At 39.0% G+C, this 25,158-nt stretch overlaps 1 protein-coding gene across 4 annotated transcripts in view; it reads left to right on the top strand.

The window, feature by feature from the left end:
* Positions 1-22,062, top strand: part of FOCAD (focadhesin) — a 110,942-nt gene extending 88,880 nt beyond the window's left edge. For 3 of the 4 annotated variants that reach the window (XM_071802588.1, XM_065860805.2, XM_065860802.2), the window contains exons 29-44: positions 1,788-1,935; positions 3,828-3,947; positions 4,860-4,982; positions 5,654-5,731; positions 6,122-6,193; positions 6,742-6,844; positions 7,992-8,072; positions 9,163-9,291; positions 12,177-12,292; positions 13,536-13,796; positions 14,423-14,512; positions 15,682-15,859; positions 17,290-17,387; positions 18,217-18,465; positions 19,504-19,579; positions 21,090-22,062. In XM_071802588.1, coding sequence (XP_071658689.1) covers positions 1,788-1,935; positions 3,828-3,947; positions 4,860-4,982; positions 5,654-5,731; positions 6,122-6,193; positions 6,742-6,844; positions 7,992-8,072; positions 9,163-9,291; positions 12,177-12,292; positions 13,536-13,796; positions 14,423-14,512; positions 15,682-15,859; positions 17,290-17,387; positions 18,217-18,465; positions 19,504-19,579; positions 21,090-21,163 — 1,996 coding nt within the window. In that variant the 3' untranslated portion in view covers positions 21,164-22,062. Of the gene's footprint in view, positions 1-1,787; positions 1,936-3,827; positions 3,948-4,859; positions 4,983-5,653; positions 5,732-6,121; positions 6,194-6,741; positions 6,845-7,991; positions 8,073-9,162; positions 9,292-12,176; positions 12,293-13,535; positions 13,797-14,422; positions 14,513-15,681; positions 15,860-17,289; positions 17,388-18,216; positions 18,466-19,503; positions 19,580-21,089 lie in introns of those variants that run through there. The other variant, XR_011736651.1, reaches the window with a different exon arrangement.
* Positions 22,063-25,158: the final 3,096 nt, after the last annotated feature.

The raw sequence follows: 25,158 nt of genomic DNA, 5'->3' as shown, positions 1-25,158 counted from the left end.
ATCCTCTGTTCTGTGAGGTGATGGACTGTACTGCCCTGTGTACTTCCAAGTTACATTATTGAGTTGAATGACAGTAGATTCAAACATGAGTCATGACAGCAGTGCAGTATGTCTGGTACGCTGTCAGTAAAACACTTAAAACATGCTGCAAAATCTGAGTTATCATGTGGATGAAGTGTACTTTAAATGTTAATTTTATATAGATCACAAACTAGGTGGCCAAGCAAAAACAATTGCTAATTACAGAAGCAGGGAGCAGAGAGGGTGAAGTTTTACTCTTGCTTCAGTCCCCTCTTATGTTTTGGGTCTTTGCTAAGTGTCAACAACATAAAAAATAGTGGCTTTCATTAGGAACTTTGTTTTCTTTCTGTATGTTTTTGAAAAGAAATGATAGTGTGCACAGAACTTGTGTGAAAGCCATGTCCTTATTGGCTGTTCATGAATTCAGATATGCCAGTCGCTTAAAAATATTGATTCCAAAGGTTTGTTTCACTTTCTTTGCTGGAAGAAGAAGACACCACTGTCAAGACACCACTCTGAGTCTTCCAGCCATGCTCATTGTCTTCATTGCCAGTTGCTGAAGAACATTAACTTGTAAATGGGGCTGAAGTTATTCTCAGAAGCTTCTTTTTTACTTAGTTGAACAAAAGCAGTAACTCTTCCCTTTTTAAGCTGGGTAGCAGAAACTAAGAATAATGCCTAAGATCCTAACCCCGTTAATTTGACTGCTCAATCCGTGCAGTTTCTGTCATTGGCATCCTCAGGGAGATGTGTGAGGGGAAAAAGAAAAATCTTTGTTTTCAGATAAGAGCTGCTTCTTTAAGCTATTGTGCCAGTGAGAGATCGACTTCAGAGCAGTATGTGCTACTTTTAGTGTTTCATGATAGCAGACAGAGCTGTTTGGGAATTTTCTGACAAAACTTTTCAGTAATATGACTGATGACCTGTGGAAACTGAAACTTGTTATGGGAGCACAGGTGCTGAGATTAGTAAGAGTCCTCTGGTCCAGAATGGAAATTCTGTTCAAATCTGAAAAAGAGGCAGAGACTATGAAGCAGTTCTTGCCAGTTGCCCTATTAAATCATGTACTTTGAATCCATTTTCTTCTTGTTGCAATTTTAAGTATTCTTAGCATCAAACTGTTAGTTGTGCTGGATGTGTCTGCCCTGCTGAAGCTGGCTGAGTATGTGTATTTTAGTACATATGGGTTAGAATGTATACCTGACACTTAATGTTCTGAAATGCAGGTAAGTACCTTAATCTCTGCAGCCATCTTAGCTGCTTTCTGGTGCAGTCACTAAATTCATTATTTTTGCAAACTGAAACATCTCTTACAGGAGTCTGAGAGAAACAGACTCTAATACAGCCAACAGGCCTGCTGTTAGTATGTTTAACTGGGATATCAGATTTTAGGATATCAGTAAAAATCAGATGTAGAAGTTTGGATCCATAATTCTTTCATACCAGCTGATGTGTTTGTTGATGGGGCTCTTGGTTCTTGAGGGGCAGAAGGAATAATCGTGCTGTATGCGTAGGGCTCATTATTTTAAGTGCGCATTTTTCTTTTTCTGCTCTTATTTAATCCTATGTGTCCTGAAAATCATTACCTATCTGTGAAATAGAAACTATTTGTAAAATTGACTGCAGTAAGTATAATAATTATCTACAGGGCTAGTTATCAGGCATTGCCAAGAAGGCTTTTTGCTCAGCAACCCATGTTGAGGTAAAAAGAAAGTTCAGAGCAGCCAAAGCATAGTTAATCCTTTTTCTTTTGTCTTCTCTTTAAGCACGGGATGTATTTTGGGAGTAGGACTCGTTCTTTCACATATGAGTCACAATAGCCAAACAGAAGCTCGAGTGCATGTTTCCACTTCATTGCGAAAACTCTGCAAATACCTGGACAACAGTGAGGACCAAAGCAGAAGTGTTCAGGAGGTATTGCCCATTTTATCACAAATTTTAAATCTTGCTTTACTTTGTTGCCTCCCTTTAATAACTATAGACTTCTAAGTGAAGCTTTGTATCTGTAGTACTAGAATACTTTCTTTCTATTATTTGTTTCACAATATATGGTTTTATATCTACTGAACAAAACAATAGTAACAGAATAACCTCTGATGCCACACAAACATTAAGAAAATACCTGAAAAGATGGCATATATCATTATTTAGAATTCTTTAATTACTTAACCTCGAAGTAAGTTGTGGAAAGTGGGGTCCTGAGTACTCGTGGATATGGGTCTCTCTTACGCACAGTTCTTTACTGCTTATCTGATCTACTAGAAAGCAGGCAGTGAGTTACTCTCAGAGAGAACCTTAATACTGATGCTTTCTCCTTCAGTGTGCTGTTTCCTTCTTTGAAAGCTGCTGTCACCATTTAATGTGAATCTTGCACTTGTGAATGCTGCCATGGCCCTATTTACTATTCCCTCTGTTACTATGTTTTGAAGACTTAAACTGAGCTCTACTAAGTTTAAACATGTGTTTCAAAGTATTTTGCCAAGATATGTCCTGTAAGTTTTGATGTGGTCCGTATACTAGGTCTATAACCTTATTGAGGTAAAACTTGAGAAGGAAAACTGATGAAATTGGTGAAGTTTACAACAGAAGAGAAGAATCAGAATAAGTATGGCTTTTGCAGAAAATAAGCAATCCTGTACCTGTTGTATGTAAGCCTGCAGCAGCTGAACAGCTGAGTTGCATAATCCTCTGTTTTTTCTAAGGGAGGTAGCAGAGATTAGTAGTACTATTCTCTTTCCCCTCTTGGTACTGCTCTGAAAGCTTTTTATTAAAAGTCTCCTTTAATGGAGTTCATTTTTTTTTTTTTGCCAGTACATGTGTGTCGGGGATTAGACTTTTGCAGTTTATGGTTCATGCATTAAAGTGACTTAAAGCTATGAAATAATTAATCTTTCCCCAGAGATCTCAAAGTGCTTTACTGAGTTAAACTGGGTTTAATACAGCAGCTTCTGAGATGAAAGGCAGCAGCTGTTTGACATCATGAAATAGTTTGGGATGAGAAGGAAATCCTACCCTTTTCAATTAAAATCTCTGTAAGGAATTTTAAAGATAATTATATGAGTTAAATTTGGCTAGCACCCTAGGATGAAGACTAGTATATTTATGAGATGCACAAGAGGCTCTTTTAGAGCTATAAATGGCTAGAGTATAATCCTGTACTTGAAATGTACCTGTGGCCTGCTGCACCAAGAGGTGCAACTTGAGTGTTACTTGCCCAAGTTGTCATCAGTCCTGCACAGTGCATAGGTGCTCTCTGCTTCCCCTACAGTCATGTGGTGTTCTGTTGCTTACCTTTGGTAAAAAGGGGGTTAAACAGATGGCACAGATGCCTTGTTGAAAACTCAGACTTAATTTCCTTATTCTCCACATCTAAGGCAGAAGAATAGAAAAGTAGTGCCACTTGGGAATCCTTCTGCAAGGACAATGTGTCTAGTGTCATGCAGTTCTACTACGTGCTCCTCTTCTGGCCTTCCGGATCTGCTTGCAACCCTGATGGGATCACAGTATGCTGTGTATGCTCACATAAATAACTATCAGATACTTGTGTTGAGAAAAGCAGATACATTTGTGTGGGAGATCGGGAGTTTGACATTCATAAAACCAGAAGAACTTTCAAGCTTTAGTTGTATTTGTTTAATGCTAGCATCAATGAAAAATCTTTCAGAGAGGGAATAAACATCTAAGAGTATAAATGGAAAATGTCATGGCTTTTTTATCATGCTGGCACATTGCTCCATGTGCACTTGCTACTGTGAAGTTGATCAAACACTGGTTAACAGAATTAATTTTTTTTTTTTTTTTTTCAGGTGCTCGCCTATTCTGTAGCCTGTTCCTGTGTCTCTGCTTTCAGTGTTGGAATCATAGAAGCAGCTGAGGCTGAGGAGGCCATGAACAAGCTACGGACCTTAGTGGAAAGTAATCAGCAGGTCATAATTCAGTGTTTGGGCTTTGTTTCAGTTCTGTTTTTCTCTTGTCTGTTTAATATTGGATGCTGCTTTACCCAGACTGTAACTTCAAGAAAATTATATTGATCTACTTTCAGCATTAACTAACATTGAGCATATTGTGCATACAACACAATTACCAAGAATACCACTTGATCCATTGATGCATTTTCTACAGGTGTATAGCAATTACCAGACGGTGAAATAAAAATGGATTTTATGTATTATTGCATTTAAAAGGAAAATTGGTACTTTTGAGTTCTTCTTGTCTTTAGTTCCTGCGTCCTACCAGTTTTTGTCTCTTTTGTAACATGTTTCTTTAGATTCTTGGTAGGAAAATACATCTGCTGTTCTCTTCTGAGTTTTTGTTTTCCCTTAGCCTTCAGCTAGTGTATCACAGTCACAACATCCTCCAGGTGTCTGTTTCATCCCTAGTGTACTAGGCTTATCCTCTAAAAATGCCAAAAATAATCTCCATATTTCAGTGTGTGTTCTTTTTTGTTAAATGCTTGCCAGGAAAAAAAAAGGGCAACCATTTGAATCAAAGCTTCTGATTACAGTAATCAACTGTTTAAAATGTTTATCTGGGAAATATGAAGTGAAAAAAAACTGCCTTTGTCATGGTTTTTTACCTTTATATCAAAGTATCTTCTAAAATAAAGGCTCCAGAGCAATCTATGTGCCACAGATCAGTCTTTCATCTCAGAAATCTTCTGTCACTTGACGAGAGAAAATACTTGAAGTAAGAAAGCCTCCAGTATCTTAGACAAAGACGTTACTTTGAATTACTGATAAATAAGAAATATTTAAGTAATGCTTTGATAATAAATGTTAAAAAAAATACAGAATCCCTTGGAAGATCTGGATTTTTAATGTGCCTTTTTCACCTTGCAGACCCACAGTTTTGCTTTCGCTCTAGGCACAGTAGTACATGGATTGTCAGCTTGTGGTCATGGGAAAGCTGAAGACTTGAGTAACAGATTAATGCCAGCCTGGATGAAAATTGTGCTTGCAGAGGTAAAGGAGTTTGAATTCATATCCTTTTGGTTTGTTTGTGTTTTGGTTTTTTTTTTGGGTGGGGCCAGGGGAGTGATTTCAAATGAACAGTAAAATGCATATGTCAGTCAGATCTTAATTTGGACATCTTTATTAGTTTGGAACAATATCCAATGATAAAATCTAGGTTTTTAATGAAGGTTCCTTGTGAAATCAGTTGCTACTTATCAAAATTAGACTAACAGAATTGTCATTATGGTGCCTCAGTTATAATTATTTTTATTTATCTCACTGTAAAAAAAAATTGTGTTTTTAAAATCAAACTGCAAACTTAAGTATTAAGATTGCAGTTGAAGGTAAGTATCAATAAAGAAACAGTGTTTCAGAGTTGAATTGCACAGGTGTATTGTGTGGAATACCAACTGTACTAGAAGAAAGTGATTAGTCAGGGAGAAATGTGATGTTTTCAGACTGGGGAGAGGAGGAAGGGAAAGCTCCATATAAATCCTTAATTCACCAAGAGAGGGATGAACAATTATCCAACATGCTGGAGTCTGATCTGAAAAGGTTGTTGGGGTGAGAGGTGTGCAAGCAATAGCAGTCATGGTTTTAAGTTGGAAGAAACAGGTGTTTTGTCCTACAGTAGCGTTGTGTGACTGCATTGATTCACTGATCCTGCATTATGCTTCCAGGGCTCTCCAACAATGCAGCGTCTGGCTGCTGTCAGTGGGCTGGTGGCACTGGTGGGCTCTGAAGCGGTCATGATACAGGTGAGAACATGCAAGTGGTACCTTGATCTCTTCTAGAAATTTGGCGAGAGGGCAAGATGGAATGACATCCTCTGCATCCTTATAGCAGTCATTATATATTAGGGCATCCCATTTATGCAATATTGAGTCATATTTGGTATAAACCAAGCAAGATAGAATTACAATGTGTAAAATAGGGTCTGTTCCATTTTCCCATCGTATGGCCCATGTGCAGTGCTGTTGGGGGAAAGCTTACAGCCGTACAAGTTTTCTCCTTTTCTCCTCCACTCCCCCACAAAAAGGCATGTTTGAAAATTAAATCTGTCTTTTCAGCACCTGTTCTCTGTTTTCTAGTTTCCTTTTTTTCCCCTTATGTAATTCACATCTCTTTTTTTCTTTTTCCTTTGACAGCTGAAATCTGAGAGCATTCAGTCCTCCCAGTTTCAAAGTAAGCTGAATGAAGTCATCAGAACTCTTACACAGGTAAGAAGGTGCCTCTTTCTTGCTTTAGATAATGCACTAGGGTACTCTGACACCTTGCATAAACAGGCCAGATCTGTTTAAAGAAGCTGCAGAATGTGTGTGTCCAACCTGTGTTAGGGAACAGAGAAACCGAATGGCATCTAACAGAAGAATGTCTTGGATATTACCAAGAATTTTTTTTTTTTCCAGATGTGGGTGCAAATTAGCAACTGAAGGTCAGGGCTTTAATTGCCAGCCTGCCTGGTGTAAATTAAGAGATCCAATGAAAAACAGGAGAGAACCCAGACTCTAATTTTGCAGTTGGCCCAGAGTAACATGCAGGGGGTGGGGTCTTGGATTGTGGGGATATAATTGTCCAAGATTTCTTCTGATGAGGGTCCCTCTTCAGGAGGCACCAAGCTTGAGCCGCTCTATTTCTTTTAGAAGAATTTCTGGAATCCATGCCTGAGTCTCTGCTGCAGAAAACCTAGGGGAAGGGAACTTCTCTTAACACTTGAATGAGGCAACAAAGGGAAGTTTGTCTAACCAGTGGTTTATTGTCCCAACAGATAATCAGTTTTTCAGGGCAAATTGGCCTTCAGACAAATGCAGCAGGACTTCTGGGAAGACTTCACATGTCCTGTCTGTCTTCTACCCAGAACAGGGCATCAGGTAAGATTCTTTATTATTGCTGATTAAAGAACATACAGAAGTAGCACCTAGCTAAAAAAGCAGCAAAGGACATATTAAACAATACAGGCTAGATATTGCAGCCCTGTTAAATGACATGACAGCCTTTGAATCAAAGATCTCATGGTCCTGTGGGCCAGACCTAAAGGTTGGAACATGAATCAGAAATCAGAAATGCTGAATAGGACACCCCCCCTATTAGTTTTGCTTGCAGTATCAAAGTAAGGTTCTGAATTGTTCTCGTCAAGCTTGTATGTTGCATCTGTCTTTATTCTTTTATAGAACAAATTGTAAACAAATTTTAAACTGGATATGGCACATGTGTTTGATATTTACGTTATCCACTCAGTGCCCTGGAAACTGGTTAATCTACTTGTTTAAGCACTTCCCGAAGTATAATGAAGCAAACAGTTAAAAACTGGTCCATAACAAGAGCAAGCTGACCCTTCAGAAGTATATTTCTAGAAGCAATCTTCTCTGAGTAAAAAATTAGTGTTCTGTACACTTTCAGTGTAGCAGTTAGCACAGAAGTTCATATTCTGTTAATACATCATTACCTTCTGGTGGTGTTTCAATATCCATTGGTAAAACAAAAGCAGGATTACACCATTGATGAAATACCAGTTACAGGAGGGAACTAATTAAGTGGAAGCTGTAAGCTTCAGTATGAACCAAGTTGGGAACCAATAATATGAAGTGTAGGTACATTTCCTCATCACAGAAAAAATATTCTTGGAGTTTCTACTTCTGTATAGTCTTGGCACACGTGCCTGAGGTTAGATAAATATAGAATGTCTCTGTTGTATTAAACTTACTTAGCTTTTGAAGCTCTCTCTTTTAGAGCCTGACTTGCAGTGGCTGATATATTTTAAGGAAGTTCTTATTCCTGGCTTTTCAGCTGGGTCAGTGGGACCTGGAACTTCTCACCAAAACAAATGTTTAGCTTGCCTTAAAAGCAGAAAGGCTAATGCATCTCTCAATAATCTTGTGATCTAAATGCTTTGAGTCACCTGCAGAATTGGTTAGCTCAAACAGAGTTAAGTTTGGCCTTTGAATTTATATGGGAGCTGGAGGTTATAATTTCTACTGACATGTTTCAGTGTATAAACAGTCTTTTTTGTCTTCACAGTTCCTCCAGATTTTAGCTACTTGCCTGGAAACAGCTTTATCAGGGCAGCCATTGACTTTGCCATTGAAAGTGGAAAGAAAGGTAAGAAGGGATCAAACTACAGTATCCTTCTGGGAAATTTGTTATGACTGTAAAAGCTGACCCTAGTAACCTGCTTTTATCTGCCAAGAAAACTTTTCTAAATATTAAATTGAACTTCACTAGTGTGGGATATTTAGTCTCTAAAGAAAAAATAGAGTAACACTCAATAAGATAAGGTAGAATTGTGCAGTTCTTAGGTTTTCTTCTCTGAATCTGTATGACTTTTTAAACCCTTTCCCTTTCCCCTTCTCTATCTGTCTATGAAATTATGTGTCTTTTCTGTGGGAATGAAAGTCAAATCGCTTTTAGTGTTAGCATGTGTCCTCAGGAGTACCCCATCATCAGGCAGACTTATGCTGTCCTTTTTTTCAGTGGTGCTAGGTTAAGATTCTCTCTAGCAGGGTGGTGTTCAAATGAGTTACTGCTATGTATGATAAATGCAAAGGAACCTGAAGAAAGTGTACTCTCACATGAGGAGTGCTAGTAAAAGAGAGATGTCGTGGAGTACAGTCTCAAGGGAGATAAAGCAGAGATTATTCCTCTGTGGAGCTAAGTGAGGTCACTGTTGTCCTATGGATCAGGCTTTGCTTTCAATTGAGGTAAAAAATGCGCATGCCTCCAGGAGGACTTTAGCTGAGTTAACTCCCTGTCTTTAAGTAACACAATATGTCGCAAAGGTTAGCACCTGTTTTAAAGTTTTTGTGGCCTGCACCTGCAGGATAGGGAAGAAGAGCAGTGTCAGAAAAAAATTGCTGTTCTGCTACTAACATGCAAAAATAGTACCTTACCAGATGAGGAATACATGTAATTAGCTCATAAATTGTTTCAAGGAGAAAGAACCAGAAAGTTTCTATTTCTCAGTAACAAAAAGCCTTTTCTGATAGGACATTAATGTTAAAAATATAACTCTTGACTGCAAAGAAGAGAGAGCTAATTCTCAGGTACAAAAAGAAATAACAGAAAATTTATAATGCTTTTCAGTTCCTCACTACAGATTGGTCTTTAGTGGAGTGTTCACATCTTTTTCCTGAGCTGTTTAGCCAAATGCATGTGTATAAAATTCAGACTCTGATTGGATCTTCTGTTGCAGGCCCTGAATATGTCCCAACTGAGCTGGTGAAAGCAGCACTGGCACCCATTGCATTAGTTGGAGAAAGCCATCAGTATCCACCTGTAAACTGGGCATCCATTCTTTCTCCTTTGATGAGGCTGAACTTCGGTAAGATTGTTTCTTATGGAGTCTTTTGTACTTGTCGCAAGACAACTTTACCGACACAGCTTTCACAAATTTAGTGCCCGGTTCAGGGCTTGGAAATTATTGAAGGGATTGAAGTGTTTACTATGCTTTCAAGACCAACCTTTTAGGATTTGCAAGCATATATTGCAATCACTGTGTGGACATAATTTGTTTTAACTCAAGAAAAGACCAGAGAAGATCAGAGCTGAGAAGTTTGGATCAGTATTGGAAGTTTTCTAAGACAATGGTAAAATTGCATCAAATTTTTCATTTGAACTATTTGTAGTATGAAGAGCCCATCATTAAACTCAACTAATTATATCTTTTTTTCAGTACTTACCAGATGCTGGTCCAGTGCCTGTGTCAGGGGCTGCACACAGCTTTATCACAAGTTTGAACTGTTCCATAGTTTATCTAGCTATCTGAACTACACTGGGTGACAGAGAAAGCATATCCCTTTTTTTCATCATGACCCTGATTTTCAGTGCTTCTAAGAGCATTTTATCTTAAAGCTTTGATCCTGAAGTATTGTGTTGGACAGCTTGTGTAATATTTTTCTACTCAAGATACCTGTCGGTGCCTGCTTTGGTTGATGTGTCTGAGTTTCAAACTCATTTCCTTAAAAAACCTCCAACAAATTACTGTGCAAAGTTCCACATTGCCTTTTTTGATTCTACTAAGTTTTCTTTCTCCTTATTTGTGTCACTGTTATTACTGGCCTTGCAGATTCTTTTACAACTGAGTTGAGAAAGTGCTGTTGAGTTTAAAATGATGTATTGTTAAGCCCAGAATATGTAAGGTTGTTCTTTCTGGTGTTTGTTTTAGTTATACAGAGTGCATGTGTAAGCACTACAAATCATTGAACTGTCCTATGAAGAGCAAGTGCTTGCTAGGTACAGAAAGATTTGGCTGCATATTAAACATTTTTACTTATACTTGAGCTGCAACTTCGTTTTTACTTGGTATTCTTCCAATTGATAGTGAAGTCTTTTGTAAGAATAAGTAAAAGAATTTCCTATACTGAGCTCTGTTGTACATGCTCATGCAAATTTGTGTAACCTTATGAATAGCTGAAACTTATTAAATGTATAGGGGATTTTTTTTTTATTCTTGTTTTTCACTTAGGAGTCTTACTTTTGTAAATCAGGGGAATTCCAGAGGAAACAGTGTATCAGTTTTGTGGCTATGTTTTTATTGACTTCAGACAGCATAGTCTGCATTTCTGTACATAATTTCCCTGGAGTGTCCCTCTGTAGTGTGTGGAAGTTGCACGCCCTTTTCTAGATAATATATGCACGCAGAAATGTCACAGAGTTGTACCAAAACTAATTCAAACCAAGGATAAGCTCAAACAAGCTTCTGTTTCGTGGCAATGCAAAACCAAACAACCGAAACCAATGAAAACCGGGGACAATCCCAAAACTATCAGCACTCTAACATTTAACACACCACTACAGTTCGTCGTAGCAGTCAGGGTGTTATTACTACACATTGACATACAAGAATGATCACCTGAGGTATGCACCCACTCACTCACAAAGGGGAAGCTTTCTCAAGGGTACCCAGAAGAAAAAATCACTTGCCTCGCAGCAGATGTGGGCACGAGGGTTCCCTGAAGGATATATCCAGAAAAAACCATCACTCACCAAGGAGGAGGTGAGGGCTGTCAGCTCTGGGAAGTTTACTTAGATGGTATCCCTGATGTAAGGGGAGAGGTCCCATTCACAGTCCCGCTGCTCCAGGAAGAACACTCGAAGGGGGTCGCCATCGGCGGCCCCATTTATAGGCTGGTCAGATCTGAGCTCTGGTCATGTATGGACAGGGTCCAGAAGCTTCTGTAGGCTGAGGCACCCCATTGTTTGGGGACCCTCTCCATTGACTCAGGGTTCCCACCTCTGGTGCTCCCCTGACCAAGTGGTCTACATGAATGGAGTCACTGTACCCTGGTGGGTACATGATGGATGGCACCTGACCAAGGTGTGTATGTGCCAGCAGTTGCGTGGGGCATAGAGGCTTGAAAATAAGGGTGCAAAAGAGCCAGCAGCTGCAATGTTCACGGCCCTGGTCCTTACCAGGGCAGGTGCACCTGCAGGAAGAAATAGGTCTTGCTGTGTGCTGATTGAGCAATTCTCATGTTGTGCTATAAAGTATAATGCAGAACAGTTGTATTATGACCAAACAGTCACCTAGAAATGTGGCACTCCTAACACTTTTTCTGGAATAGCTATATCATGGATATTTTTATGAAAATTAAACTATATTCTCAGTTCTCCTGGATTCTCTAGGTCACTGTTATTCATGTCTGAGAATTCTTGAGTGTTTTGATGAACCTTAAGTATTTCACAAATTCTACTGTAAAGGTTTTTTTCATCTGTAAACATATTAAAAACAACAGATTACTTTTGCATCTTACAAGGTTTATTGCAGTTGTTGCTGAGCAGAAAACATAATGTTATTGAAGTAGTACCTCTTTGTTTTTCAGTAGTGCTCTGAAATGAATAGTCATAGGCAAATCATAATCTCTGTTTTGGGAGTCCAATATTGACTCATTTTTCCTTCTGTAGATTAAATCTTCTCTTTATTTTACAAGGATTTTTTAAACTTCTACTTTTCGTACCATTCCCACTCTTTTATTCTTGCATGAATCAACATGAACCTGGACAAATCCTGAGATTTTTCGCTGAAGGTGCGTGAGTGGGGAGAGGAGACTTCTAACGTGTGTGTTAAAAGCTTTAAGCACCATCTCTAGAAAAGCAGATTTCTAATGTAGTGCTATAGTAGAAAAATAACCATCTTCTATGAGTTGAGAACAAATTTAAAGTGAAAATAATTTCTTCATAACTTCTGTTTTTTTTCTTCTACTTTAGGTGATGAGGTAAAACATCTCTGCCTTCAACTGGCTGTGACACAGGCCCAGTCATCTCAAAATGCAGCAATGCTTTTGGGGATGTGGGTGGCACCACCCCTTATCTACAGTCTCAGTGTATGTATGTCAGATAATTTATGGGACCTCAGCACCTCCTTCCTATAAGATTCTTCTGTGATAATGTTTAGAATGCCTCACCAGAAAAGGGTTACTAGGTTCAGAATTCTGCAGAAATATTGTTTAGCTAATATTTATAGTGAAAGAAAGGTGATTTAAGGCAGACTTAAGATCTCTTACATTTGTTTTACTTCAATTGCTTGAACCTTTTTCCTCTCTCATTTCATGCTATATCTCTGATAACTTGGAGATTTAAGAAGGCATGGCATGTAGGGAAAAATGTATCTTTTATTATACTAGCTAATAGTCTTAGAAAAAAAGCCAACCTGTCTGTCCAAAAGCTCGCTTGCTTCTTCCAGCAGTGCCTCTTGATCTAGTAAAACATGTTACTTCTCGAAAACATTGTCTTAATTCTGTAGACAGTCAATAGACTAACCTATAGTATAATCAAGTTTGGGCTTATCCTTCACTGCAGTGTAGTTCTTATGGAGGTACAACAGGGACTCTCTAAATCCCACAGTGCACTTCACTGTGCAGTTCTGTCAGTTTATGCAAGTTGAGTAGCAGGTTCATGACAATTCTCAGAAAATCCATTGTGGATTTCTGTAATCTTTTCCAGTTCTTCAAGGGGTATTTTTGTCTTGTAATTTTTAATTCATAAGTCTTCACAGATATACACACGCTTGGTGGCAATTTTAAGATACATAATTGATAAAATACCAAAAAATAAAAAATTTCTCAGCACATAAATTTTGTCACTGCACTGGGGATTTAAGGTCACAAAACAAGCTCAGCCACAGAGTGTGTAACCTTTGGATTTCTTCAAGGTAATTACTCATTTCTCTTCACTAGCTAGCAATATTCTGTCCTTGGCTTTCTAGTCAGTCTGTATGCTTACAATATATATTGCCGATCAGTATAACAATGCGGTGGGATATTGTCAGTCAGTATAGCAATGCAGTGGGCACCATTTAGGTAAACCACAGTTGTCATGCCAATATAGAGACCTGGTATCTAGGGTTCATTGAACTTTTTAAGGAAAACAGACTATTGACATGTTGGAACTCTTATTAATTCAAGCAACTCATCAAAAGACGAAAGAAGAATTTCCAAGTCTTTATGACTTTCACTGCATTGTAAGTGGTGTTTGAGCCACTTTAATATCATTTCAGGCTCTATAACAATGGTTGAAGGTCAGTGAAGAGCTAGAATCTGAAACTAAGGAAAACACTTTGCTTTTCAGGTGAAAACCCAGAAATACCTTTTCATGTCCCTGCCCCTGTGGATGAAGCATGTTGCAGAAGACAAACTCCAGTTTTTTACAGAAGTGTTTCTGATACAACAATTTGAACTGAAGAATTGCACAGAAAACCCGGAAGTTTGCCAGTGTATTTTACAGGGGCTTTTGCAGGCAATGAAACTTCCGAACCCAGCCCAGTACTGCTGGAGCTTTCTGTGCCAGGCTGTGGAGAAAATATTTGAGCTTCTACCAAAGGAGATTCAGGTAAGGAATAAGTATGAGGTGTTTGAACATTGTGACTGCATATTTTTACTGATGGTAAGTCTCATCTTTTTGCCCTGACCCATCAGACTTGAAGTATGAAATAGATGTAAAATTTTTAATGATAGTAGTTAAGATGCTTGCACAATTTCAATTTAAGTAAGTTTTGGATATTCTTTATAATATGACTGAAGTTGTGAAACCAATTTAATGTACACATTTCTCTCATAAATTATTTGCTAATGGAAAAATGCAGTATTAGTACTGAAATAAATGTTGTTTAAACAGAAGCAGAAAACAATCAGAAGATATTTTCCCCCATAGAGGATTCAGCTTCTTACACTGATTTAAAGAAAGTATCTGGTGATGGAAAATATTTCCAAGGAGGGGCACTTTTCCATTACAAGTAAAACAAACTCTTTGAAAGTTTTCAGATATTATTCCTTAATAATTAAGTACATTGAAGGCCCCAGCAAATACAGAATTTCTAAAACAGAATAAATAAAACAAGGCTTGAGACTACATTAAATATTCATCATGATCATTAACAAATTTCCTGGACTTACCACTTTTAATGATGAAGAAACCTGGAGATATAGATAAACATGCATTTACTTTTCTGTTTCCAGAGAGGCAAACTGGAGATGTATATCGATGTAGCAAAATGTATCTCAGAAATGACTGATTCAGAGATTGATCGCATTGTCCAGATCCATAAGGTAATGATGTTTTACTCATGGTCTTTTTTCACCAAATCACAGGTAACAAGCTTACCTTACCATTTTTCTTGTCCCCAGCATGTTTTAGCTCATTAGGAGCAATGATTATTTTATCTTCCATGCAGGTAAGAGTGTTCTGACTGTAATTTGCAGGCAGCAGATTGAAGCAAAAGTGACAAGAGCCCCATATCCAAAATTTTCTCAAGGCAACCGAAATACTACTGATTTCACATGGGAGCTTTGAACTGGAGAGTCTAAGCAACTTGGTCAAGTTCAAACAGGGCTCTGTTAGCAGAACAGGAATGGTGTTAATATCTTCTGAATCCCAGACCAATGATGCAAACAGCAAACTGTAGTCCTCTTTGGTTGATATAACCACCTACCTGAAATGAACTGTAAATGCATCCTGGTGACGAGCTGTGCTTGAACTGGAGGTTCCCTGCTTCTGTTAAAAATGTGAAACACTTTGACTGAAAAACATTTGATTTTTGACTTAGTGTGCTGTATTTGCATTTGCACCCAGAATGTTTCCAAGTGAACAGGATGGCTAAGGATGACAATGGAATAGAAAAGCTTTCAGATTCTAGCTCACCAGTAGAATCAATTAGCAGTGGAATTCATAGCAGCTGAAATGCTAAAGAAATTACCTGGATGGAAGGACTTGATGGTTTCAGATCAGGTTGTCATAAATGAACTTCTGTGGTGTAAATCATGTTTTTCTGTTTACTGGCCAGTTCACTAGAGAATCAAGCATTCAAGTAGGTTAGGGAAGCTGAGCTGTCATTTGCTTATAAGTTTGAGTTCTTATTTCCATACTGGAAAACACCATTTAAGAAAACACTATGTCTCTGCATTGAATCTGTCTTGTAAGAAGACTTGAGTCTCCAGAACTGTCAAGTTGACTAATTTCAATTTAAAGGGGAATGTAAAATTTAAAGCACTATGAAAGCAGTCGCACTGTACTATGTTGCACTTTACTGGGCTATTTAGAAGCATGTAAAATTGAAGTAATATGTACAATCTTCAGTTTCAGTATTTATCTTGATGAAAAATGAGCCTGCTAGTTAATAAGAATTTCTCCCCTTTTTTTAGTAAAGAGGAATGCAGCATCTGATGTTCCCACAAGAAAGATATGTTTTAATTTAACATAGTTTTAATTGCATTTGCAGAACAATATAGAGAAGGCCACATTCACGAAATTGTACTTAATTTCTCAAGGCAGACTGCCTCTGATGAACTTGAGTTCTGTGATTGATGCTGTGGGAGGACATCACCAGAAGGAAAATATTTTATGGATCCTCTTGCTTAGTTTCTATCATGCTGGCATTGTGAGCCACGAGAACACAGGTAAGGTCAGTCTTAAGGAAAAATCAACAACAAATTCAACAGATATTGATAGATCTACACTTGATTCTTTTAAGATAATTTTAACATGATTTAACAGACATGTTTCCAAATTTCTCTATTTTACAATCGACTCAATCTTCAGATTTTTTCTGTTCTTCAAATACTTGTATTAAACATCGCTTTTATGTTTTTCTCCAGTTCTTTATTGTTTCTGTGAATAAGCTACAAGTCATCTATCTTCAGCCAGGTGATTTGCAGACCACAGTTTTGACTACATCCTTATAAGACTTTCAGTGTAAGGTAGAGTTATAAATGTACATAGCATATCAGAGAACAGTAATAGTGCAACACTGCTAACCTTCAGATCTAACATCTGACTTACTGGTCTGTGAGCCAGTAGGTGGGAGTGTGTTCCTGTGAGACTGGTTGAACCAAGGAGATAACTTGCTTTTCTAAACTCCTTTCACGGAGTTAACACAGAAAACAAATTGCCCTTCTGCCTCTTCATAACCATACCAGATAGTTTTCTGGTGGGTTAAATGAGTTGTTCTGGCTCAGAAAAGGGTCTGATAAAGCACTGGAGCTGATGCAAGAGAAGTTGCAAAATCACATGGGAAGATAAAGAAGGAAGAAGAAAGAATGAGGTCTCCTCATTTTCATGGCAGAAGGATCTTTGGCTGCCTATGTTTAGAGAACAATTTTGAAGCACTGGATGCCTCAGCTGCCAGCTGTGGTTGGAGAACTTCAAACAGTAGTGAGTTTTGAATGAGTGAGGTGAGGCTCCTTTGGGTAAAAGAGGAGACAACTTGAAAGAGGGCACATGTAAAGAGTACAAGGAAATGGTAGTGTATGAAGTGACATGGTCTTGAACGTGAAGATGGTTATTAGTTTGTAGGAGGTAGAATGGATTTTGGACAGCAGAATCTGAATCCATGAAATATGCTCCAACCTTGGCTAGAGGGCTGGTTTTATTTGCATGCCTTGACTGTATATTACAGATCCTCTCTGCACTGTAGGAGGATTTTCGCCATGCTCCCCACATTCTTGCCAGGTGTACAGTGACATCAGTGCTAGACTTAGATGGGCTACTAGGGCAAAAGCTTCAGGGAGGCTTTAGGAATTCTCTAGCAGTCATATATGTAGACTGGGTTAGTGGGACCTGCAGGCTGCCATTATGTGAAAAAATTATTGCCATTCATTCATTTTTTTATGTTCAGTGTGTTGCCTGCATTTATATAGTTTTTGTACTGTTCAGGTGCCCATATAACATGTATCAGTGGCAACCATGAATCAAATGTGATGGTGATATGGGTGATGGTTTTTCTTCCACAGTCAGTGCTTTGTTGCTACAGTGATTCCATGTTCTTGCTTTTTAATGAAAAATGCTGCATTCTTGTGTTTTATGTGAATCATTGTTCTTGGTCTTCTAGGAGTGCTGAAAAGAATGGACTGGCTGCTAGACCTGATGGGCTACATAAGAAATTCAGCACACAAGTTAGCACCCTTACAAAATGTCAATCTCAAAGAGGTATGTGCTGTGAAAATAATTTGCAGCTTTCAGGAAAAAGGGAGATTTTGACGTATTTCACATTCTTCCTCAGTAATAAGTGTTATTCTCCATGCTTTTAGAAGATTGTCATCTTACCTCCGTAGAAAAATTCTTCTCAATTTTTGTAAATGTATGTGTGTATAAAACTTTTACTTTAAAATAACCATGACATTTAAATTATGATGAGGCTAAAGGCAACTAAAGGAAATCATTGCCTCAAATTATTGTATTTAGAACAATTAAAGGAAGAAATTGAATTCACCAGTAAAACTGTCTAAACAAATCAAAACTTTGCAGCTCCTTTTTCTAAGAGGGCTTAGACAGTTTTAGGAAACCAATATTGTTCATTGTTACATCTGTTCAGCTGTTTAGTTCTTCAAGTTAAGGACATAGAATAAGCTGCTGCTTAAATCAGAAAGGCGTTCATTATTCCCAACCATTTGTAGCACCACAAGGGTGGTCATCTCTAATTTCCCCTCAACAGTCAGCTTGCTGTAGAAAAGTTATTTCCCCATTTTAGATGAAATGTGGATTAGCCTTGATCCAAAGGATGATTTTAGCAGTGTGTGGTTTTGCTGTCTTTTCTGTAGACATTTTAGTTTGATTGGAGTTTAGAAAGAGGCTTATGCTTCTTCAAAGTGTAAGAGAATATTGAGAATGTTTTAGTTCTTGCATTTTAAATATTAGCTGAATTTTCAGATTATTGTTTTGAAGAGCAAGCCACCATCTGGATTTTTGGGTTTGACTTTTTTTTAATTGGTTCTTTTTTCCCCTTAATAAAGTGCATTTTTGCCATTTTCCTGTTTAGTACATAGATTTCCTCCTGTGGCTGTTTGCAGCTTCTGTGGTAGCCTGGGCTGACCATGGTGCAGCATTACTGCTTGGCCTCAGTGCTAACTGGTCACCGTGGAAGCACCAGATGACACCAGAATTGTCTGAGGATCGCATTGGCAAGCACCCCGCTGAGAAGCTTGCTGTGCAAGAGACTCTCACTCTCCTTCCAAGCAGCCTTTCCCTTTTGCTGGCTAAAGAGCCTTGGAAAGAACAAACACAAAAGGTAAATTTAAATGTAGTGGTAAGCATTTTCTAAGAGTCAGAAAGCGCTCCTTTTTTAGTAGTCAGCTCAAGTCTTAGGTTGAGCAGTTATTTCCTCTATATCTACTGCATCTAACTTGTGGTCTTGTTCAAGAGCATATAGCTGGGAGAGGAGAGCTGGCAGCTGCTCGTCAGTCTTTAAACACTGAAAGATAGATCCTCTGCAACTGGACATCACCACAGTGATTTAGGGTAGTCAAAAATCTTCTGTGCAGTTTGTAGTGTGTGTCATTTATTTTCAAGTATGAGTTGAAAATAAGTGCAGAAAATTGTGCCTAATTTGGTAAGCCTACTGTAGATTGCTTGTGGTTGAGATTTGTGGAAATATTGTTATAAACCTGTAGATTAATAGTTAGCTGTTTTGTGCAAACCGGAATCCATTAAGGACTGGCTCCTGTACACTTCTGTGCTCAGAGTTACTGAAGTCAGAATTCAGAATGCGGGAGGAATGCAGGGGTGGGTTCTTAATATGCAAGTGCCTAATAAGGCTTTAGGGAAGAATTTGATACTATGCCCTGACAATCATCCTCTTAAGTTTGAAATACCACATTGTCCTTCAGGCACCCTGCACTGCCAGAAAAACAATGAAAAATTAGAGAGGTCAAAAGAGGGACAAAGGGTGTTAAGAGTCCTGAAGAATTTGCAGTAAAATGTTTGGGCAAGAGACCAATAAGGAGGTTTCTTATTAATAGGCTAAAGGCATGAACAGGCAAGACAGAGGGAAACTATTTACTGTGCCTTCTTCATCACAAAGAGTTACTGCGGAGGTAATGAGAAGGAACAAAAGGAGTTTCAGATCCAGCTATGAGAGAAATTGCACTGACAGTGAGATGTATTTCAGAGCATTTGGATAGTTTGGGCAGAAGGTTGTTTGGCCACTGTCTCTGATTAGATGATTTTGGCAGCAATCAGATGTTGCCTGTCAAACTGAAAAGAATTAGTGGTGTCCTGATACAGAGTTTCTTTTAATTCAGATTTTCCTTTATGTTTCAATCTTTAGTTTATTGACTGGCTGATTAATATGCAGGAAATTCCTAAGGAAGCATTATCAAAATCTTCTGCAGACCTGCTGAAAGGTAGAGTATTTTTTATTGTGTCCTGATTTTTCCGTAACTATCAGTACAGATCAAAATCCGGTTGTTAAAAAGAGTGAGGTGAATCCATGCTATTAGCACATGTAGGAGAGCCGTATTTGTTGTTAAAGAAACCTTTGCAGGTAAGTTAACATCAATGTCGGTAACACCTTCTTCGATTCTGTTTGCTGTATCATCTGTTGACACAATGGACCACTGAATATCCAAAGGACCTAAAGCTACATCTTGTCCTACAAATGTATTTCAGTGATCTAACAATTGTTTTTGGAGTTACCCTTACAAATAGAATGCAACATACTATTTGAAAATCCTCCAGTACTAGAATAGAAATCACATAACAATTTATTCAGGTGCAGCTGAAGACTGAACTGTGGGGATAGGAGACAGGCAATGACAGCCTAGTAGAGTGGTCTGACAAGAAGGAATAGAGGAATGAGGATTGCCGAAAAGGAGTAAGAAGAGAAGGATGGTAAATACATGATATTTTGAGTTACAGGAACGCCCTATGGCGCTAGCATGCGCCCCATTGCTCACCTAGAGATGTAGGATTGTAAATATAATCTGTGCTAGTAATTTTGAGAGGACACCACAAATACTCTCAAGTGAAGTGAGTGTGCTTGTGTTTTTTTTCCATTAACGCAAGGCACCACCTTTGATTCACCTGATTTTATGGACCTAAACATGTCTTCTTGAAATCTGGTTATAAGTTCTTTACATTACTAGGATAATTAGCCTTGTTTTGAGGGCCTGCAGTCTTAAGTCACTCTCTGATAAATTTCAAAATTTCGCTGTTCTGTCTGCTAATCTCCACCAGAAACAATGCTGAGTGTTGTTGGAGAATCTCCTCTGTACATCAGAAGATTCTGAATATACATGGTATATTCTCAGTATGCCCTGACTGAGATGAGTCATTGTTTCCCTTGAACTTTCCATTGGTGTGTTGGGTTTTTTTTGCTTCTGAGTACTAGAACTTGAAATTCCCTTCTGGATGACTAGAATGTGACTGGTTTGGTTACTTGATTTTGCTTAAACGTACGATCCTTTCAAATTGAATTGAGTGATCAGGGAATTGCATTTCCTATCAGTGAATTGTACAGAGGACTTAAGATGTTGTACTTTGTGCTTCCATCTTTCCCAGTGCCTCCTATCTCCCATTCTGTGTAATTACTCATTGAACTGAAACTTTCTGCAATGCTGGTTGATCTATGTGCTGCTTCAAAGTGATGGCCTAGTTAGGAGATTATGTGATAAGATTTCAGTAGGCAATGTGCCATCAAGATGAAAGGCCTAGTACAACATCATATTTCAAAAGGGTGTATCTTGTAAACAGTGGAAGTAGCATCAGAAACTTTTTGACTAGCAAGTGAAAAAGTAATTAAAAGACTCAGTAAGGGGAGAACTGCTTCTATACCTGTGTTAGTAAAATGACTACTTTCGCATCCTTTCCAATCTGGACTGCACAAATTAATGTCATTTGTCTTTGTTTTCACAGTTACACTTCTGGCCTTGAGATCGCTTGCAGAGTTCAAGAAGAAATCAGTGTGGACTAGAGCTTATGGTTGGTAGCCGCGTGCTGTATCTTATCCAATAAAGAAAACTGTTCATACTTAAAAGTGTAATATTACTACTCAGGCATCAAGAAGACCAATTTCAAAGAGGTTTCCTATCAGAAGGTTTTGGATTTTTTTTTATCCTTTTACATCCTCCCAAAGACTCATGAGATGAAAAACAGAATTTTGTTCTTCACTGATGGAGTGTGTTCTTTTACTTACAAACTGTGTAGCATGGTTTGAGCTGTGCTGTATCCAAATGAGCAATACACATTCAGTTGTTTCAATTGAGTTTTTTCAATGATACCTGGGAGCCTAGAAAGCAGGAGTGGAATATCCCTTTAACTCATGGAAGCTTTACAGGAATGGGTGGGAAAACAAACTCATAAAATTTGTTTGGATGTAGCCTATTTACTGAAGTAAGTTTTAGTGTAACAGACTTCAGAATGAGCAGCATTTTTTAGTAATAACAAAATGCATTTCTGCAGTAGTGACAATACATTGAAGTTATATAATGTAAGCAAGGTTTCTGAAAGGCATGTTATGCTTGTCAATTTTGCAACAGCTTTATCAAGTTAATTGAAAAAAGTCAATGATCCTAATGGCTGCTGTGTCCCCAGCTCCAGGATAGCTGCAGTTTTCTTCTCACTTACAACTGTTCTTGTCTCCTTTACCCTCCTTTGCATATAAGGAGAGTTTTTCTTTGCCTCTAGGCAAAACAGACAATGCAGCAACTGTTTTCCACCTTTGCCATTTTAAATAGATTAGCCTGTGCCATTTTCCTTATTTTAATAGCTTTCTCTTTCTGAAGGAATAGAGAACTTTTCCACTTCGCAGTCTTGCTAAGACAGACCTTAAAAGGACTTTTGTATTTATCAATCCTCACTAGAATAATAAAAAATTAACTGAATATAATTGCTTGCACACTGGTCCCTCATGTTTTCCAAAGCAGTACTAGTGAGAGCATTGTTGATTTTGACCAGGTGGCATGAAATGTTATCAGCCTGCATCTAGAAGCCACACCTCATTGCAGGAATTCTCTTAATGTCAGGACTGATAACATTTCCTCTGTGGAAGAAATTCTCCTCTGAGTTCTTTATGGGCTTTATTCACCTAACAAGGTTACTGTGGGATGGCAGTGAGCTTCCCACAGTGATTACACATTTCTTCAGTGATTAGGTGTGTGGAGAATTAACACAGTACTCATTTGTATTTCCAAAATAGTATATAATAATGTTAATTGCCTACTCTGTATGCAGCTGTGTGCTAAGAAAACAGTCTAAAGTTGAAAGTACAGAAGGACTCAAGTTGTCGCTGAGTCAGGATCTCATGACATTTCAGTTTGTGTGCAGTTCTAAGTGACCTCTAACAAAACTAAATACATCACATTTTACTGGTCAGGTCCCAGAGCTATTTGTATCAGTGAGACTTGGAACATGAGCCCCACAACTGGAGTGCTGGGTGGGGGGGCTACAGGCGGTTCATGAGGAACAGGCAGGGCAGGCGACATGGATGAGTTTCACTGTAAAAGAGAGGTGTGACTGTACAGTGCTTACATTTGGAGATTGTGTGGTTGAGAGCCTCTGGGTGAGGATTAGAGGGATGGAAAACAAAGCAGGTGTTGTTGCAGGTGTCTGCTGTTGTTCACTCAACCAGAATGATAGCACTGATGATTTCTTCTTCAGGTGATCTGGAGAAATCTCTGGACTGGTAGCCTGTGTCCTTATGGGAGATTTCAACTTCCCAGACATCAGTTGGGAATACCAGACAGCTGTAACAAGCAAGTCTGGGAAATTCCAGAAGTCTATTGATGAGAATTTCTTGTCACAGGTAACTCAGCCAGCGAGGAAAAATGCCCTTCCAGACTTGTAAATAGAGATGGACTCATGGGAGATGTGATGGTAGGTGGCTGTCTTGGCCACAGTGATCACGATGTGGCTAACTTTAAATTTTTTAGTGTAATGAGGAAAAGGGTCAGCAGAGTTGCTACCCTGGATTTCAAGAAAGCAAACTTTAAGCTACTCAGGGAGCTAGTTAGCAGTGTCCCTTGGGAATCTACTCTTGAGGGTGCAGAAGTCCACACATGCTCACCAGTTTTTAAGAACCACCTTCTAGAAGCACAGGAACAGGCAATGCCACTGTTACAAGCTAGACAAGCTTGGCTGAACAGGTAACTACTGGTGGAACTCAATGGGAAAAGAAATTGTATGATCTCTGCAATCAAGGTCTCACCTAGCAGGAAGAGTATAAAGCTGTGGTTCACATGTGTAGAGAGAAAACACAAAAGACCAAAGGTCAATGAGAGTTGAAAATGGCCATTGTTGGGTCAAATAACAAAAACAGTACTTTTTTTATTATGTTAAGAACAAGAGAAGGTCTAAAGAAAACATTTGAGCAATGCTTGTTGAACATGTTCTCTGTAGACTCAAAGAACTACAGAACAGTTTAACCTTACTACCTTGGAAAAATTTCTGAAGGACAATACAATCATCAGGCACACTCAACATGCATTCACAAAGGGAAAATCCTAACTAAGCTGATAGCCTTCAAGACAAGATCACATGCCTAGTGGATGAAGGACAGGCAGTGGATGTTTTTCTGGGTTTTAGTAAGGCTTTTGATACTGTCCTTCACAGCATCCTTCTGGATAAGTCATCCAAATGTGAGATGAGCAGGTTCATGGTGCACTGGGTGAACTGGCAGAATGGCAGGGCTCGAAGGGGCTACTAGTGAAAGGGGCTATATCTGGCTGGTGACCGGCCACCAGCGCTTTTCCTCAGGGCTCAATTCTAGTATTTTTATCATTTTTCTGGATGCAGGAGTTGGATGCACCATTAGGAAGTTTGCTGTTGATACAAAACTGAGAGATGCTGCTGACTCTCTCAAGGGACAAGAGTCTTTGCAGAGAGATTAAACAGACTGGAACACTGGTGGATCTGCACCTTGCGTGGAGGAACACCATGCCCAAGTATAGACAGGGAGAGGAGTGGCTGGAGAGCAGCTCTGCAGAAAGGCACCTGGGGGTGCTGGCTGGCATTAAGCTGAGTGTGAGTCATCAGTGTGTGCCTGGGCAGCCAGGAGGGCAAACCCCATCCTGGGGTGCATCAAACACAGCACAACCAGCCAGCCAAAAGAGGGGATTATCCCACTCTGTTTAGGATTGGTGCAGACACACCGTGAGTGCTGTGCCCAGTTCTGGGCCCCACAATTTGAGAAGGATGGGAAGGGCCTTGAATGGATGCAGAGGAGGGCAACAAAGCTGTTGAGGTGCTGATCTCCCTGGGATCCAGTGATGGTACATGTGGGAATGGGTCAAAGCTGCATTAGATGAGGTTCAGATTTAAAATTAAGAAACATTGCTTTGAGGGTCATCAACCACTGGAACAGGCTTCCTAGACAGGTTGTCAGTCCCCCAAGTCTGTCAGTGTTTGAAGAATTTGGACAGTGCCCTTAATAATATGGTTTAACTTGGTCAGCCCTAAGTGGTCAGGCAGTTGGACTAGATGATTGTTGCAGGTCCTTTCCAGCTAGAACTATTCTAAATACTCCAGTGTACTCTACAACTCCATGTGTTCAGCCCACAGAACTAAACTAGAGTTAGTTTGAAGTCCACCCTTCTGAAAGGCAGACGAAGTTGCCTGTTGGGTCCTTGTGAATCCGTTCACTCTATAGTTCTGTTTCTACTGGGCTGCTCTACCTGCAAATATACATGTAGGCTGTGATGGAGAGACTATTTTTCCTATTGTGTCCTAGTGCTGGAGAGAGAAATATGGGAGAATATTTCTAGGTGCTTTTCAAAATTGTATGTTGCTCTGGAAACAATTACTTTCAAGGACTGGGGTGGCCAAATAAGTTGCTACTGCATTTTAGCTGTGTGGGAGGACAGCAAAGGAAGCTGGTGGTATAGATCAGACAAGTTCTTGTGACTCCAGCATAGCTGTTCTGTGGGCAAACAGAAGGCATTATTTTCTTTCCTCTCTTTAGCACTTAGCTATAATTTATTTTTCCACA

Source organism: Patagioenas fasciata, chromosome Z, assembly GCF_037038585.1.
Source record: "Patagioenas fasciata isolate bPatFas1 chromosome Z, bPatFas1.hap1, whole genome shotgun sequence".
NCBI lineage: Eukaryota > Metazoa > Chordata > Aves > Columbiformes > Columbidae > Patagioenas > Patagioenas fasciata.
Note: the sequence above shows the minus strand (reverse complement) of the source record. Positions and strands in the feature narration are given on the sequence as shown.